Raw genomic sequence first — 19288 nt, 5'->3', positions numbered from 1 at the left:
AAAATGTGAAAAACTTTATCGAATGGTGGTTTATTGATGACCCTATTGTTTGTGTAGGATCGTTATATACTATACAATGGTTCTTTTTTAATACAGTAAGATGGTTTTATTCTATAGCTCGAGTTGGTTCACCTCGAGACGTGAATGATTGAATGAAGAAGAGAAGTGGGACTGAGAAATCATAATCAATAACACTTTAAGTTCATTATCATACGACAGGGTTAGATGGTATGGCCTGCTCAAGACTCCCTCGTGAACTACCATTACACAGTACAGTTTTGCTAAATTGACAACTCAATCACACTTTAATTGGTTGTTATTTGTGTCTCTTCCCTCTAAATTGACTCCTCTCTATATTCCTCCCTCCGTCCCGGTTAATTTTTATCTTTTGATTTTGGCATAAAAACCAAGAAAAAAGAAATGGGTCAATTAAAAGATAACAAGTGAACTAAATTCAGCGTGAAAGATAAAATTGCTCATCAAATGCATGCAATCTTAAAATAGAAAGGACAACAATTGACTCAGACACCCAACATAAAATAGGACGATAAATAATCGGGACAGAGAGATATGGTCTTTTGTTTCGTGTACTACATGCAACTTAGGAATGTTGTTTTCAACTTATATATATGAATATTAATTAGATATATGACTGATATGAAGAGTATATATATCTCAATTATGAGGGGTCTTTCATAATGCAAAATCTTGAGTCCAACTCATAAGTAGTGGTAAACCTCATCAATAAAAAAGGAATTGGTAACTTAATTTACGAGCTTTTTATCAAGGATGGTAATTTGTAAGCGACTACTTGAAGGTGGACAGTATTTGATTCGATTAATGACATTGACATTGTCTTTTTGTGACCATGAGCTTCACATCCCTCCACACGGGATCTAAGACGGGATGGCTCAGAATGTTCATGAAGGAATGAGTGTTACTTGATGTCTCGATCCATAACTATGTAATCGGCTTCAGTCTCCTTTACGAAAAAAAAAAACCACGAAATCAAAAACTACTGAAATTAATTGATAATTAGACCATCTACAACAACAAAAAGATCTATACCTAAACATGATATTTTTACGCTCATCACCACACAACAACAAAAAGTACTAATCTAAAAATGACTTTTTGCTACTGTCATCCAAATGTGATGAGTTTGACAATGAGAATTGTAGGTGTTGGTAAGTATTTTTTTTATTTTTTTTTATGTGATCTTGTTGTTGAGTGGAGGTAAAGATTCATTTAAAACTAATTATTGTTGTGTAAAGTTTTTGCAAAAAAAATCATTTTATGATAAGATGAGGTGGATGGTTGAAGAGCCGCAGAAAATAACAAAAAGTTTTTGTTGTTGTGGATGCTCTTAAGTCTTACCTAGTCCTTAGATGATTAACTGATGGGGGTTGATTTATCTTAACCAAAATCGGTGGTTGTAAATACACCAACTGGACAACACTAATGGCTAGCCACAAATGTTAACTATCGTAATTGATTAAAGTCATAACTCATAACCAAAGTGGCTTGGGTGTAGTGGAGTTTGGGAGTCGCCAGCGTTGCGAATGCAGTAGCAATTGAGAGGTCCAGGTGTTCGACTCCCTGCTGTGAGTCTTCATGATTTCCGTCATCCTAAAGGATGTCTTACATGGCACACGTGGTTTGCAGGATATTGCATGTGCCGGGGGAATTTAACCCCTCGTCACCAAAAAAAAATAAAAAAAAAATAAAAAAATAAATAAAAATAAAGTCATAACTCATAACATGTGTCATGTGATATGTACAAGTATAATCTCAATTCTAGTCATCGTATTATTAATATTAAAACTAGCTTTGTAACTCGTTATAAAAGAAAAAACATTTGTAAAAGCTATATTACCCTCGAGTCCTTAATAGGTTTTTTAACTTAAAATTTCAACTGTGTAACACATTACACGTTTGAATCACGAATTTGCACCATGCCTTAATTTTAAAAGAATTAGCCGCCATGATATGCATGAGGCACGAGGGACGACCTACCTTTGATAGTTGTTTGTACACAACGCTACGACCCTAGGTCGAGAAGGTCGTCCATATATACCTCCATTATTCAAATTATTGAAGGCTAATTTAAAACGGTTAACTAATCTCGGCGACTTGTGTTACCCTGTTGGTAGCCAATTTAAAACGGTTTTAAGTAATATTTTATCAGTCTTTTTTTATTTGATTATCTTTCTTATTTTATTATGTAAAATTTTTATAATTTGGTCCGTTTTGCAATTATTTAAATCCTTTCATAGGGTTTTATTTATTCAGAGAGTTAAAATTATTATTTCGACTTTTTATTCAACTGACAACATCGCCATATATTTATGGAGTAAGTATAATATAGAGTTCTCACGTGGAATTCTAATATTTGGCAAATAAGTTAGCAAGATCAATGTCAAGCTCTCTTACAACAAATAATAGTCAATAAAGAAATATTAGGCAAAAAAAAAAATCGTGGAATGTTATAAATTGGACGTTGTATTCAAAGTCGTAGGTGGTTCTACCTTTTATGTTCACCACAATTTTTTTTGAAAGCCAAAAAAAAAAAAAAAATACTCCCTCCAATTTCCTATGTTGTTCCTCTTTCCTTTCTGTCCAATTTCATTGTTTTTCCCTCTTTTTTTTTTTGGACAAGTTTGTGTGGTCAAAATTCAACTACATGTGAAGTCATGTATATTGTGTGGCCCAAATGATTTCTCTTAATTCTTGGGCAAAAAAGAAAAAGAACAACATAGGTAATTGGAGGGAGTATATATATGTTCACCAGAAATAAGTCCTGACCTTTGTTGTATACAGGGTAAACCTTTAGCTTTCGGACATACATAATAGCCTGCAAACCATGTATATTAGGTAAGTCATTCGAGAATGACACAAGTTTATATAAGGCATAGTCTCTCAAGGCATAAACACTCAACAAAATTGCTTCTAGTTGAGACCCTTAGAAATTTCACTCAATTTTTAACCATTAGACCACTCTTACGAACTCTTAAGTTCTGTTTGGCAAAACATTTTAAGTAGCTTATTGAACCAAAATTTCAGCTACCATATTTTAGTTGTTTTGCAAGTGTTTGACAAGTAACTTATTTAACCAAATACTCCCTCCGTCCCGGTCAATTATTGTCCTTTGTTTTTGGCACAAAGACCAAGGAAATTGGGGAGGGGGGGGGGCAATTATTAAATGACAAGTGGAACAAATTGAGTGTGAATTATCAAATTGCTCATCAAGTTCATTCTTAAAATACAAAGGACAACAATTGACTAAGACACCCAAAAATGGAAAAGGATAACAAATGACCGGGACAGAGGGAGTAAGTTACATGAAATGAAATGCTAACTAGGGTAGCATTTGAAAAATAAGGTACCTGAAATAACCTATTTTATTTGATTTTCCATTTTTACCCCTTCAATTGATAATATTAAATAATTATCATATCCTTTTACATCATTTTCCGAACATCAACTACCTTATCATCTAGTTTGTCAAATATTGTTTATATAATCAGTTATCTTATCAGTTCCTAATTTTCAGCTACTTTAGCCTTTACCTTTTCATGCTTCAGTTAACTTTTCTATTTTTAGTTACCTTTTTCAGGTTTAAATACCTTAGCAAAGATACTAAACTGCAAAAAGAAATTTTGCTACTCAAAATTTCGTTTCTAGCTACGTCCTGCAAGAACCCGACAAAAAAAATAAAGCGAACGTAAAATACAAATTTTTTTTCTCCATTTTTCCAAACATAATGATACACTAGCTACTATAGGAGTAGTACAAGACATTGAAGAAAATAAAGGGAATCCCATAAAAATTCTTGAATATATTCAAAACTACAAATGAATAAAATAAGAAATAATGTATAGAATAAATAATAGTAGAGTGATAATTGTCTTCTTCCATCAAATGATTATGGCTACAAATATTCGATTGCTAGGTGCATCCTAACAAACATACCATACGACATTTTAAGCAATCAACCATATAATAATAATATACATGATGAATATATTGATTTATTATTTTCTTGTAAGCCTTTTTTTGTGTCATTTTCTTGATTTATATTATTCATATTGAATAATTTTGGAGCATGTACAGTTTGGAATATAATAATGTGGATATTTGTAAGGAATATTTTTTTGTGGGGTTGGGTTCACATGTAATGGACATGGGATTTTTATTTAATGTGGGGGTCTAAATATACAATTCCAAATTTAAATTATTTAAATTTATAGTGTTTATGATGTTCTAGTCAAATTTATGGTGCTTTGTTAATTAATCTTTATTTCAAAAATTCAATAAAATAATGTTGCCCTTGGAAACTAACTTTGATCATAACCTAGATATGGAAGTGGTACGCGGGCTGACACGATCCAATACAGCCCACGATCAATTTTAGCACGACATAGAATTGACATGACCAGCACGACACGATACGTATTGGTCGTGGGCTATTGGCAGTGCGGTGGCCGAAGTTTGAGAAAAAGACCGTGCCTAGGCACAACCCACTTTGGCACGACACGCTTCAGCACGCTCAAAATACAAAGAAACTTGGTTAAGGTGAATGAATTGTTAAGGCACGCTCAAGTATAGTACGACATGATATGGCACGCATGGACCATGGACTGTGCTTGGACCGCCATTTTCTTTTGTCGGGCACGGGACGAAGTTCAGCTCAGTTCAGATCCTATAAGTTCAGTTCAGATCCTATAAGTTCAGTTCGGTTCAGTTCAGATCCTATAAGTTCAGTTCAGATCCTATATGTCACTTAATTTAAGTTCACTTCAGATCTTATAAGTTGATTCGATTCGAGATCCTATAAGTTGATTCGATTCAGATTTTATAAGTCGATTAATTTCGAGTTGAGATCAGATCATTTTGGTCCAAAAAAAAACAAATTTTTAATTCGTGATATTTTCTTCTCAACACACTGCCTAACACGACCCACTCCCATCTCTATCGAAACCTCAAAAACCTTGCTTGCTTAGTCCCATTTGAAAATATAACGCTTCAATTAGAATTTGGATGAAGTTGTGATAATAATTTAGTGAATCTTGATAAATTTAGTGCAGTGGTCATAGACGGATATTACGGAAAACCCTAGCATGCTTATGTACGTGCGTGCCAAATGTATAGCTTTGAATAAGTGATGGTGTTAGTGTGTTACGTAGTGTCGTATACACTAATCCCATGCACACTTGTATTCTTGGTGTCGCGACACTTAACATATAAACTAACATTTCTATATTTTGCTCAATTTTACGTAAGAAAAGTGAAGAAATTACAATAATTTTATATTATAATATTTGTAAAATAATAAAAAGGGAGATTTTAAATTAATGATGGGCCAAGTACGTGTTTATGACACTGAGAAAGTGAGAATGACAACTTTTTTTTAGGGATATAAACGAGTAAACGACAGCCATTGAAGGGTGTATGCGATAAACTTTGAGATAATAAAAACTACGAGAAAACATAAAACAGAAAAATACAATATCTTAGGTCCCATTGAAATTAGAACGTTCAACAAAACTGCATTCAATTCAAATTGCCTTCTCTTCTTGTATTATTACTGGAATTGACCTCAATTGTTCGTTGATTGATGTCTTTTTTAGGCCAAATTTAGTTAAACGTACTATAGTTTATTATCGACTTTTATCTTCTTTTTTATTTTTACCCTACTCGTCTATTCTATGTTATGTACTTTATTTAGCCCTTTTTTTTTTTTGCAGATAGAGCTACAATGAATCGAATGAAATTAAATGAATTGAATCGAATGATCGAAATTAATCTGAATGAATGTAGTCAAGTAACGATTAATTAGTGAAGAGATGAGCTGAACCGAGCTATACTACACTGCACTGAATGAACTTGAACTAAATAAAGTTGAACTAAGCTGAAATTAAGCTAGAAAGAACGGAGCATTCATTTAAGTTCAGCACAATTCAGCACACCTCAGCTCAACTCAACTTATTTCAGCTTTATTTATCTTAGCAAATTTCATACTCCCTCCGTCCCGGTCATTTGTTGTCCTTTTCCATTTTTGGGTGTCTCAGTCATTTGTTGTCCTTTCTATTTTAAGAATGAACTTGATGAGTAATTTGATCTTTCACACTCAATTTGTTCCACTTGTCATTTAGCTATTGGCTCTCTCCTCTTTCCTTGGTCTTTGTGCCAAAACCAAAGGACAACAAATGACCGGGACGGAGGGAGTACAAGTTAACGCTATTGTAGAAGTGTTGGAATGGAAAAAGTATAGGAATTCCATTGTACTTATATATCAAAGTGACAAATTGAAGTTATATAGAAGGTGACCAAGCAATTCTCGAGTCTTTTTCGAGTGAACACCACTCTAATCTTTTGTTTTAGGATAATTATTAGCGTCCTACTTTTCTGATCTTAATACCATGATTAATATTTAACTTTTAAGTTTACGTACATTATGGAAAATGTTTTTACACTTTACTTCAATGATTGGATATGATGAGCTAATAATATATATATTGTATACTAATTTTAAAACATATTAATACAAGTAACTTAGTTTGTTAGATCGTTATTCGCGATAAAAAATATTTAATTAAATTAGTTTTTATCCCTTATTATTATTATGTACTTTGTATTATATATTACTCTGTACATTAAATATTCGCGCAATTGTATATTTTTTATGACAAAAACTTGGTGGTTACTTGTAATTTTTTTTGGGTGTAACATACATGGAGTCACAAGGGCAATATGCCGCTAACAGGATTTTAACCTAGGTCATGAATACCAGTATACTACCCTAATGACTTTATTAGCTGACATCTGCACTTCTTTTATGCGGGTATTAATTAGATTAAATGGTAAGTTGTCAATTGTCATAAACAAATTCTTGTGTGTACAAAATATGTAATATACTAGATAATTAATTGTGTTTCTTAATATTACAAGACAAATTTAGTCTTCATTTCAAGAAAAAAAGCATTTGGAAGAGACAAATGTTAAAACCAATATGAAATGTATTTAGGAAATAAAAGGGTGAAACGTCACAATAAGAACGAGCATGATCATTTTGATAACAAGCTTAAATGCTTCATCTATATTTTACTAGATAACAAATGACCAATATTGTTAGACTCTATTCTCATATTTAGAAAGAAACAAAACTGATAATAGATGTGGATAATATGACATGAGCTGGATTGGATGGATATCAAATTTACGTTATTATTATTACAAAATGTATGTTTGTCAAATTAAAGTATGACTTGATTAAATCAATAACGCGTTAACACTACTCATAAGCACTCAGATCAACTGACACGGTGTTATTCTGATTCAATCATAGTTCTTGAATTCAAACCCTGGACCTACCGTCCGCATCTTGTGTTTTTATAGTAATTATTATTAATTTTTCAAAAATATATTGATATTACGTTTTGGCTTCAAATATATTATGTTACTCCCTATTTAAGAATTATTGTAGTTAATTTTAAATATTGAGAAAACACTAGTAAAAGTTGACTTTATTGGATTTGACTAAGAATCGCGAACTTAAAAATTTTAATTGGACGGATAAATAAGTTTCGTCGAGGAGTCAAGGATAATACAAAGTATTAATATTCCTCTATTTTATTAGTTAATTAGGCGTTTTGTGTGTGTGTCAAATGAGCCACATGACATTACAATATATACGAGTGGAGTAATTCGAACCTGAGACCTAATGTGTATTATTTATACATTTATAGAAGTTAAATGTTACTGTAAGAATATCTTGTTAATCTTACCACATTTAGATTATTAATGTGTGCTCTAAGGGCACACGTTAGAAAAACTAAATGTTACTGTATGAAATTATACTTATAGTCTTATATATGAAAAACTTTCATAAGAAATAAAATGTTTAATTTTGAAAGTAAAAGACTTGCATGATAAACAAATTAAAAGGTTATAGAATTAATATGGAGAGTGTATTATGAAAGACCAACAATTGCTAACAAATTAATAATAATAGAGCATGACACCCAACATGAAATAAAAAGTAATGTTGGATCAACATCATATCAAAACACAAAGCATTATTAAAATGAGTGGCTTTTAATTTACCTACTCGTACAAGAAATAAATATTTGAATCACTTAATAATTTATAAAAAGAACTTGTCATTTTGTGATGGATTCAGCTTTTTCATTACATCGTATAATATTTTTGTGGAACATTTAAATGATAGAAGATTGTGACCTTTCGAGTTGCCAAGTTCTATACATACTCATACACCGAATTCTATTAGGCAATGAAAAAAATAATGAATATGAAGTCATCGATAATATCTGGGTTTCCGTATCACCCTCTCATATATGCAGCATGTTCAGTGGACACTGACAAAACCAAGATTTACAATTATAGATTAAACATTTTTTTTTTTTGATGGCGAGGGGGTTGAATCCCCCCAAGCCCATGCATTCCCGCACCACCACATGGACCATGTAAGCCACCCCTTTCAGAGGCTGCAGTGGCCAAGTGATCATCGCCCCAGCTGGTAGTCGAACCCGGGACCTCTCAACTCCTTCATTTCTGCAAGCTTCAAGGTTTAACCCAGCTACCACTAGACTAACACCACTTGGTTAGATTAACCATCTTAGCTAGTGGCGTAGCCACATACAAGATAGCGGGCTTTTGAGAGTTGAGACACCAAAACTTTTCGACAATTGACCTTTTTCAGGATCGAAATTTGGCTGATTTGAAAATTTGAAGTCTTTAAGACTCCGTAATAAAAGAAATGAATACAACTACATAAGAATTGACCTTACAGTTAAATAATTTTGGCTTTGCGAAAAAGTAATGACATAACGTAAACATGAAAAAATTCAGAACTTTTAACTAAAACTTTCTAATTTTTCCTTGGCCAATCGAAGCGAGCGCCCTTGCTATAGCCCCTACTTAAATTCACTGTTGCAGAATCCATCAAATTGATTAAACCGGGCGCGTGAGAGGGTAGTATCGAGTTTTAGTATCTCTAGGTAACTCTATCGACTATCATTGTGATGAAATAATTGCATTAAATCCATTTACGTAGCCAAGATTGAAGAAACAAATCACTAGTAACAAAACTTCATAAGAATGATGATCTAATTCTTAGCTTAAGGATAACAATTATTTGGAGAGTGAAATAAAGATCGATAATGCATGTGGAAGCAACTATAATAGAAAAGCAGAAAATGAATATTCACACAAAAGTAGTAAGCAATAAAGTTCGTAAAATCAAATTTAAGTACCGGAAGAAAAGCTTTGCTACCTAAAAGGTTTTCTACTTCTTTACTAATCATCTTTATTTCATGTCATGTTACAGAATATACAAATTGATACTATTCCAGATAAATACGGAACGAGACGATTAGCAGGAGCGCTTGTTTGCCCTAATTTTATTTTATTGGTCTACTATTTTTCGAGATTAGTGGGCGATTGGACGGATGCAACGAGAGGGATGGCAAGTCACGTTGTGTCAATGACGGAATCAGGATTTACTATTAAAAAAAAAATAACTTCGTAGAGAAAAATGAGTAATATAATAAGATAAACCCATTAGGTCCGCGGTCTGCCACTACGTAGCCAGTGGCCCCCTCGTAAAAAAAATATTCTCTTCCTAATTACAGTACATGATATGATGTTTCCGTTTAACTTTTTGCAGTCTGTTAGGTAACACTTTAACCACATTTCTTTACACTTATTGATTTATATATTACTACGGAGTATTATTTTTTGTTAAATTTTTATTTTAATGAAATATTTATTTTTAGCAAATGTAAATAACTTTATATCTTATTATAATGTTTCATAACTTTCTAAATATTTACGGTCAAATACGAACTTTAACCACGTTTCTTTGCACTTATATATCATTGTTAAAAATATATTTTATGAAACATTTCTTGGTAATAACAAATGTAAATAGCCTTATATCTTATTGTAATGATTCATAATTTTTTGAATACTAACGTCATTTGCGACCTTTAAGGCTTTACTAAATTTTCAACTAAGTAATGAAAAATTTACGTAGGATTTACTAAATCAAGTCAGATAGGAACATCACGTAATTACGTAGGATTTACTAAATTTTCAACTTAAGTAATGAAAAATTTGTGAATCCATTTTTAAAATAATGCTCAAAAATAAAATATTTGTCGTTTTGGGTCGGTTTTGAAAATAATTGTTAAAATGGTGTCCACGTAGGATCGGGTTTTCAAAACCTAAAAATTTGAACAAACACGCCATTAGCAATGGCGTGTTTATAGTGACTAAGAAAGTGTCAAGTTTGCGCAACTACTGGACTCAAACACGCCAATACGAATGGCGTGTCTTGTAAAATAGACACGCCATTGATAATGGCGGGTCTATTAAAATAAACACGCCATATGAAAGGGCGTGTCTCTTAATGTCCAGAAACTTCATCATTTTTGATACCCAGAAATTTCCTACCCTTTTTTCCTTTGCGTCAATGTTTAATTTCAACCTCCACTCACAAGTCCTCTTCAATACACACAAATTGCAAAAGACTATAGATTGAGATGACCACTAGCTTCCCAAATCACTCGGACACATACAAGTATACAACGGTTCAAGATTGGGACGCCCTCTAGCGATAAACAATGTCAATGCCAAAACACACCATGTCCATCAATTATATCGGTGGCTACGATCCTAATTACCCTCCCTTTTGTGGCGCTGACGGTTTTCTCGAACAGAAGTATCGGTGACGAACGACGGCGACGGTGTTGTTCTTCCTCCTCTGTCTCAGTCGGGGTCTCTATCTTCAATTATATTATTAATGTGTAATCACTGCACTTAGGGAGATTAAAAATTAGAGAGGAGAGAGATTTGGTTTATGTGAGTGGGTGTGGTGAAGTTAATTGTTGAGCTAAGTTGTTAATGGTGTGCCTATGGTGGTTTACGATGATGCTGAGAGATTAATCAATGGTGATTGAGGGACTTATGGTGGGCTCTTGTTGTTGTGGGCTATGAGGTGGAAGTAATGGAGGTGCCAGAATGGAAGGTTGATGATAATGGAAGGATTGAAAAAGAGAGATTAAAATACCATAGCACTGAAAAAGCGACTTGAAAATTTTTATCAGATAAAGACACGCCATTCATAGTGGCGTGTCTACCTCAAGTAAAAATTTCTCCCACGCCATTCACAGTGGCGTGTTTACTCCGTGTTTCACATATCCGAGCCTACGTGGACACTATTTTGACAATTATTTTCAAAACCGACCCAAAACGACAAATATTTTATTTTTGAGCATTATTTTAAAAATGGATTCAAAATTTGTGGACTTGTTTTCACACACTAAAATTTTGAATTTGTATTACAAACTTTACAATAATTTTAGATCAAACCTCTTTCCCTCTTCAATTTTCATTGATTTACAAATGATTGTCCCTTTCTACAAGGTTGCTTTTCCACCTCACTTTATAGCATAGATGGGAAAGATGGTGAGATTAAAGAAAAGTTTATGGGAGTGGGGAGGATGATAAATTACTAACTTTTTAAAAGCTAAAAAACATTTAACAATTCTAACCAACAGAAAAGATATTAAATACTTCGTAGTTGTTTGTGTAAGGGTGAAAAAGATACTCCCAAACACCCCAAAACAAAGGACAAGACAAATTTGCTACGTCAGATTTTACAAATTATTTCATTTTATTAATTTAAACCCAATATTATTATTAAGAAAAACCCATTTATTATTACTTGCTTTATTCTTTCTTTCTTTTTTTTTTTGCCTAAAATTGAGTATGAGAGCATTGAATTTTTGCATAGAGAACAAGAAAGCATAGTACTAACTAAAACTCCCGGTTACAAGGATCCGATGTGTACCTAAGTATTAAACTTGTTTCTCAATTAAAATAAACTCATATACTCTAAATCTAAAATGAAATGTTCAAATATCATGCTCAAATCATATATACAGTATTAACGGTAAAACTATAAATTACGCGAAATAATGTTACAAGGATTTGACAGAGCGCATACCTGTTTATTAAACTCATTTCTTATTTATTTAAGATAAACTCATATACACCTTTTAAATCTAAAATGAAATTTTCAAATATCATACTCAGATCATATACAAGTCTAAATGCTAAAACTACAAACTACGCAAAGTAATGCTAGAAGTATCTGATACAGTGCATACCCAAGCATTAAACTCATTTCTTATTTAAGTTAAACTCATACTTCAAGTCTAAAATAAAATGTTCAAATATCATACTCAGATCATATATAAACCTCCCGATAAAACTATAAATTACGTGAAGTAATGTAAAAAATCGGAGTAACCTAGGATATAATTTTCTTGGTTTTTAGTAAGCATACTTATCAAAACAACCAAGTAACATAGTACCTAGAGGCAGGCTTGTTCTACCCTTAAAGAGACCTCCATCTATCTCTCTTTGTCCTTCTTTCTTTCTCTCTCTAAACACACATACTCTTATACTCTCTTTCCCTTCTCTTTCTCTCTCTAACTCCACAAAAAATGAAAGTTGTCACTTAGGTTGCAGCCAAAGAAAGAAGAAGAGTTTTGCTGATGTTCTTGCTGCACCTGTTTCTTCTACATACATATATAGACATGCTATATATCAGTTCATAATCATACATATATATTACATAAGATCTACCAAGATCTATGAGGTAAAATCAAAACCGTCACAAAAGGTCATGTACAACCGTCACCATAGGGTATTTTTCTACTAGAGATATACTATAGTCTATATACAGTTAGTCCAAATTTTTATTTTATTTTTAAAAAAAGGTGAAAAATGATAAAACATCAAGAGCAAGTATTTGTGGAAGAGAATTTGTCAAATTTAACATCACCAGTATCTGGGGAAGCAAGTGTTTCATCAAGCAATAATCGAGGCGAACCGAGTAGTTCAACTTATCCTCACCAACTTCAGTATTTCTCAAACCAGCAGCAAGATGATCTGTCTGTTCATCAAGAACAGTCTGATGAACCACCTGCTAAGAAGAAAAGAAACCTACCAGGAAATCCAGGTCTGTTTAATATATAACTTCTAAATTTTATTCATTTCGACGACAGTAACATTACCCTAGTGCCTTAAGTGCTTCTGTAATCTGCGCAGTCTTACCCTTGTGTTATTATCAACACAAAGAGACTGTTTCTGAAAGACGACCTAAAAAAAATTCAAACTTGTGTAGTTTTTCATTGCTACTAGCTAAATTCTGATATGGGTTTTTAGTGTTTTGTCTTAAAGTAGTAAAATTTGTTCAAATTTTATAAAAAAGATTCAAACTTTTACCATTTTTTAGATGTTTTAGTACAATTCTGATATGGGTTTTTAAATTTCATCAAAAAGATTCAAACTTTTACTATTTTCTGAAGACTTAATACAATTTCTGATATGGGTTTTTAAATTTCATTAAAAAGATTCAAACTTTTACTATTTTCTGAAGATTTAATACAATTTCTGATATGGGTTTTTAAATTTCATTAAAAAGATTCAAACTTTCACTATTTTCTAAGGTTTAATACAATTTCTGACACTGGTTGGTACTTCACAACTTGGGTTCAAAACCCGTCAGCAATAAAATGATGAAATTATGTTTGTTGTTTCAGACCCGGAATCAGAAGTGATAGCATTATCACCAAAGACATTACTAGCAACAAACAGATTTGTATGTGAAATATGCAACAAAGGATTTCAAAGAGATCAAAACCTGCAATTACACAGAAGAGGGCATAATTTACCATGGAAGTTAAAACAAAGGTCAAAAACTGAAGTAATTAAGAAGAAAGTGTATGTATGTCCTGAACCAACTTGTGTGCATAATCATCCATCAAGAGCATTGGGTGATTTGACTGGTATTAAGAAACATTTTTCCAGAAAACATGGTGAAAAAAAATGGAAATGTGACAAGTGTTCTAAAAAATATGCTGTTCAATCTGATTGGAAAGCTCATTCTAAGGTTTGTGGTACCAGAGAATATAGATGTGACTGTGGCACTCTTTTTTCCAGGTATATATTTCAATTTGATTAATAACGAGCGAGTTCTGCTTGTGACGGTTAAAAGCTTGTAACGTCTCACATCCTCCTTTCTGTTTTGACATTACTTAAATTGGTTGTGAGATGTCGTCATAACTTGTGACTGTCACAAGTAAGAATTTTTGTTTGATTAATGCAATGTTACAAAGTTATGACTTATGATTAAAAGAGTAACACTATTCCCTAATGGAAAAACTGAAATAAGATTGATGTATACATATGACGGCCTTGTTTCATGCTTATGCGACTTATTTAATGCTAACTTAAAGTAACTATGTTTACTGTGTTGCAAAGTCATGATTAAATGTGTTTTTTCAAAAGCAAAAATAGTAGAAACTACTCCGTAATTACTAAGCAACGGAAAAACTCAAATAAGACAGATGTATATATACATATGTGTGACGGCCTTGTTTCATGCTATGCGACTCATTTAATGCTAACTTAGGTAACTATGTGTCTATGTTGTACTCCTTATTGTTACAAAATCGTGATTAAATGTGTTTTTGAAAGCAAAAATAGTAGAAACTACTCGCAAATAAGGCCGTTGTATACATATGAGATATGACGGCCTTGTTTCATGCTAAGCAAAAATAAAAGAAGAAATGTGAGACGAAGGATTAAATTAAGACGGTTTTAACTAAGACGACCAGGGACATACTGAAAAAGGAAATAAATTCATGAAAATTAATGTAGAGAATGATTTCATGGTTGAAAGTTTACCTTTTATTTTAACTTTTGATTGAATTATTATTCATGGCATAGACTTTAGGTAAGTACTAGCAGAGATTCTTTCACCAAAACAGTAGAGGTTGTCAGAGTAAAAGGAATAGGGATATAAAAGAGACAGAAAGCAAGTGAGAAGGTAACAGCAAAAGCTGATTTATTATTCAGAAATCATTTTTCTTTTTGTTATGTGCATGCATGTGTCTGAAATTAAAATGAGACGGCGTCACCAGATGTTACTGAGTCGATAATTTGTTGCAGGAGGGACAGTTTTATAACACACAGGGCATTTTGTGATGCATTAGCTGAAGAAACAGCAAGAGCAATAACAACAACAAATCCAATGAATATTATTAATATTAATCCAATTTTATCAACAATTGGACCTTCAAATTCAAATTCACATTTCATGAACATGCAACAACAACAACATGATTCTCTACATGCATCCTCACTCAAAAGAGAACTACAGCATCATCCGCAGCAGCAGCATCAGCCGAATTTGATTAATCTTCCGCCATGGCTTTCTTGTCCTCCTATGGACAATACCCCTCATCATCAAGATCAACAACAACAATATCTAATGATGCAACAAATTGAGTATCAACAAAATCATCAAAACCCTAGTAACCCTAACATTGGACCGACATTTGCAATGTCGTCTGGAGGCGTAGCCGGAGGAGGAGGAGGAGGAGGAGGAGGGTATCATACTCAAGCAATAGCAGCGCCGCACATGTCAGCAACTGCATTGCTGCAGAAGGCAGCACAAATGGGAGCAACCATGAGCAACAACAAGGGTCAGGGTACTACTCAGGGACAGGGTCACGTGACAGAGAATACTTCAAATACAATAACAAGAACAAATTCAACAGCTGGGATGTTTGGACTAAACTTATCCTCACGTGACCAACAACAACAACAACAACACCAGTCATCTAGTACTACTAGTAATAATAACCATGGTTTGTCTTCTTTTGGCAATAATAAAGCTGCTACACCCACACCAACAACCACTAGTGGGCCCGGGTCAGGCCCAAGCCCAAACCAAGGCCCATCAGCTTTTCTTCAAGACATGATGGTCAACTCTATTTCCTCATCTTATGATGATGCATTGGCATTTCAACAAGCACTTGGTAGCGGCCGCGGTGGAGGTGGAGGTGGTGGTGGTGGTGGGAGTGAGGGGTTGACTAGGGATTTTTTGGGGTTGACTCCACTATCACAAAATGACATTTTTACCCTTTCTGGTTATGGGAATTGCATGACAACTACCAATGCTACTAGTACTACTACTACTAGTAATAATGCCACTTCTCTTCATCAACAAGAAACACTACATAAACCATGGTAAATTTAATTAGCTATTTTGTTTAATTAATTAGCAAGTTAATTAATTAGCTCAATTTTGCTCTTTTATTTCTATTTCCCAAAGGAATTATTTTGGGTGTTAAATATATATTTTATTTATTTATTATATACTTCCATAAATATTAAATTAAGTGTTACTCGTTCTGTCTAGTCAATTGTCATTATTTGCTTTTTAGACGTTATTCATAAGTGAACAGAATATGCAAAATAATTTATACGGATTAATATATTATATAAAATACAGTTATGTGATTTATTTTAATGAGTAAGTTAACAATATGAAATTTTATTATTTTTTATAAATATGTAAATAAAGTTATTAGCGAAATGAAATAAGCATTGATAAACGTACAAAAGACAAATGATAACCACTGGGCTAATACATCTTCGAATATAACTACCAATCGAAGAGGAGGGACATAACATTCACGCGTGGACAGCGTGGTATCCTTTGTCTATATAAACGTCTCAATCATTAGACTAAGACATTATCGTTATATTATGAAGTATTATTACTACTATATTTATGTAACCTAAGAGGAAGCCCTAGTGTTTTTTTTAGCTCTAGTAGAGTAATGAATGAATGCAAAAGCATACGTAAATTTCTATGTATGGCAAAAAATGGGAATGAAAAATAGGCTAGTTTAGGTGAATTTGTTAGCAATAATTAAGAGATAATATTGATGATAGTGTTAGTACTTAGTAGTGCATGTGATATGGTGCAGATTAGATGAGTGACTCTTTTATCTTTCTGTCAATTCTTGTTCATGGACTCATGGACCACTCTAGCCTGGCCATGCACCGCACGTGGTCCACCCTTATCACATTATAATCTCCTTATTAGTCTTAATCACATTTTCACATGAAATCATTACTTTTTAGGAAAAATATTTGATTAAAAACCGTTCTACAGAAGTGTTATTGTAAAATCGGTCGTTGTTTTACATATCTGGAGGCTATAGTAGTATAGTATAGTTACCCTTGTATGATTGTTTTTTGGTTTAAATTGGGGTGTTTATCGTCGACAACAGTGTATAATCTCCTCGTCGGGTGCTCTCACAAAGAGGTAAACGGCTGGTCAAAGAGTTTGCTCCATTCCCATGGAAAAGGGTCGAACCCCTGATTTCATGGTTAAGGGATGAAGTGAGCAACACACCAAACCCATTTGATTACCCTTATATGATTGTAAGAGTTACCGGCCAGTTACATTTATGCGGTTGTTTAGACAAATAAAATGTAATTTTACGATAATTTTATTGTGAAAATGTTTCACATGAAACTTTTTATAAATTACATAGTTACATACAATTAAACATGAAATAATAAATTCTTCTCATTTACATTATTGTTAAATTTTTTTTTTTTTTGAAGAACATTTACATTATTGTTAATTGGCAAAGACGAACAAGTCTACTAGCTTGTGATAACGAGTTAGCTTTTTATTATGTAGATAATTGATACAGAACAATTCTACAATGCTTTCGAAAGTATTTTGTAACTAGTTAAGTTCGTAAAAAAAAAAAAAAAGAATTGATAAATTATCATTAACCATATTTATTTAAGCAATATATATAATTATGTACTCTCAAGGACATTTTGGAGACATAAAAGTACGCTTTAGATTATGAAAATTGAATTATTTTCTTAATACATAAACATATTATTGGACAACTTTTTTTTTTTTTTTTTTTTTTTGTAAATACTGTATGCTTTATATATTACTGGAGTGATAGCTTTTTGGCCATTATATGAATCCGATGTTGATATGTAAGGGGCCTACAATTTGACTTTGGTCAGCCATTTGGATAAAAATGTCTCCAAATCCACAAAGAAAGTTACCATGACATGTTAAAAAATAATCGAATATTCAGACAATTTGTTCAGTATATATATACATAGAAGAAGACTTATACTACTAAACAGTAGCGAGTCTAGGATTTTGATTTCGGTGTAGCAAAATATATACTTAAGGTAAAGTGTATAGATAATTAGTGTGAAAATGGTAAATTTTGGTGTAGCAAATCACAAAATTCTAACCGAATTTTTCGACTTTGGTGTAGCGGCTGCGACGCCGAAGGCATTAGTGGCCTCGCCCCTTCTACTAAAGTAAAACGATTTGTAAGTAAGGAAGATGATAAGGCGTAACCAGGTGGTGTATAATACCACCCTAATAAAGTTCTTCATTCTTGAAATAACACAAAATTTAGAAACGGTAGGATTTAGAAACGGTTTTACAGTAAAATAACTTTCTTTATTTTTAATTATTTATTTACTTTTACCTAAATAATAATTCTTATTATACAAAATTGTTGGAGTAATAATTTTCATCAATTATCACTTTTCATAATAAGGATATTAAGATTGTTCGTTATACAATTTTACAGTATGATATTATAAAACCGTTTTAGTAGTATTTTACAAAGACTTACACATGACATATTGAAGGATGCATGATCCCAACAGTTGACTTCTACTTCCTTGAGTCGTCCTTTTACTGCATGAAAACTGGATTCTTTTACCTTTTCTTTTCTTTTCACTTTCCCTTTACTTTTTCAGAGTGAAGATATAACTTAAGCTTTACGATATAGTCCATGTAGTATGTATGTACCACGATTTACGATGTAGATCTAACTTGAATATGCCCCAATTATTCACCTTTCACTTTAAGGTACTCCTATATATGCAAATATGCCATATATATTATTATAAGTTTTTGAAATAGGAATAGAATTTGGGTCCTATATGCAAATATGCCATATTCTTATTTAATACGGTTATATTTGTATATCTTGTTTATTTTAATTAATGTTGCTAGTTCAGCTAATAAAATCATGAGAAATGGTATTTATAACCTAGGTTCAATTCCGAGAGTATTAAATTTACGGATGCATGGTGGGGAGAAATTAAAGGTACTAATCATGGTCTAATCATATGTGTACCTACTAACTAGAGAGTATGTAGATAGAATTGTATAAACATGTATTGTTATAACAGAAGCAAGAAAGAACTAATAAAGAACAATAAAGAGACAAATGCACAGATTTACGTGATTCACTAACGGTGTGTTAGCTACGTCCACAGGGCAGAAGGGAGAGAGTTTTATTGATATGTGAGGAGTTTTGATTCTGATTTGGACGGT

The 19288-nt window shown here is 32.6% G+C and overlaps 1 protein-coding gene across 1 annotated transcript; it reads left to right on the top strand.

The window, feature by feature from the left end:
- The first annotated feature begins 12312 nt into the window (after window positions 1-12312).
- LOC141591692 (protein indeterminate-domain 7-like) lies at window positions 12313-16299 on the top strand. The gene is made up of 3 exons (XM_074412111.1): window positions 12313-13051; window positions 13635-14034; window positions 15046-16299. The coding sequence occupies exons 1-3, from the start codon at window positions 12817-12819 to the stop codon at window positions 16130-16132; spliced, it is 1722 nt and encodes a 573-aa protein (XP_074268212.1). The 5' UTR covers window positions 12313-12816; the 3' UTR covers window positions 16133-16299.
- The last annotated feature ends 2989 nt before the right edge of the window (window positions 16300-19288 follow it).

The sequence above is a fragment of the Silene latifolia genome, chromosome 7 (genome assembly GCF_048544455.1).
Source record: "Silene latifolia isolate original U9 population chromosome 7, ASM4854445v1, whole genome shotgun sequence".
Taxonomy (NCBI): Eukaryota; Viridiplantae; Streptophyta; class Magnoliopsida; order Caryophyllales; family Caryophyllaceae; genus Silene; species Silene latifolia.
The sequence above is the reverse complement of the archived record's forward strand: the minus strand, read 5'-3'. Positions and strand labels throughout refer to the sequence as shown.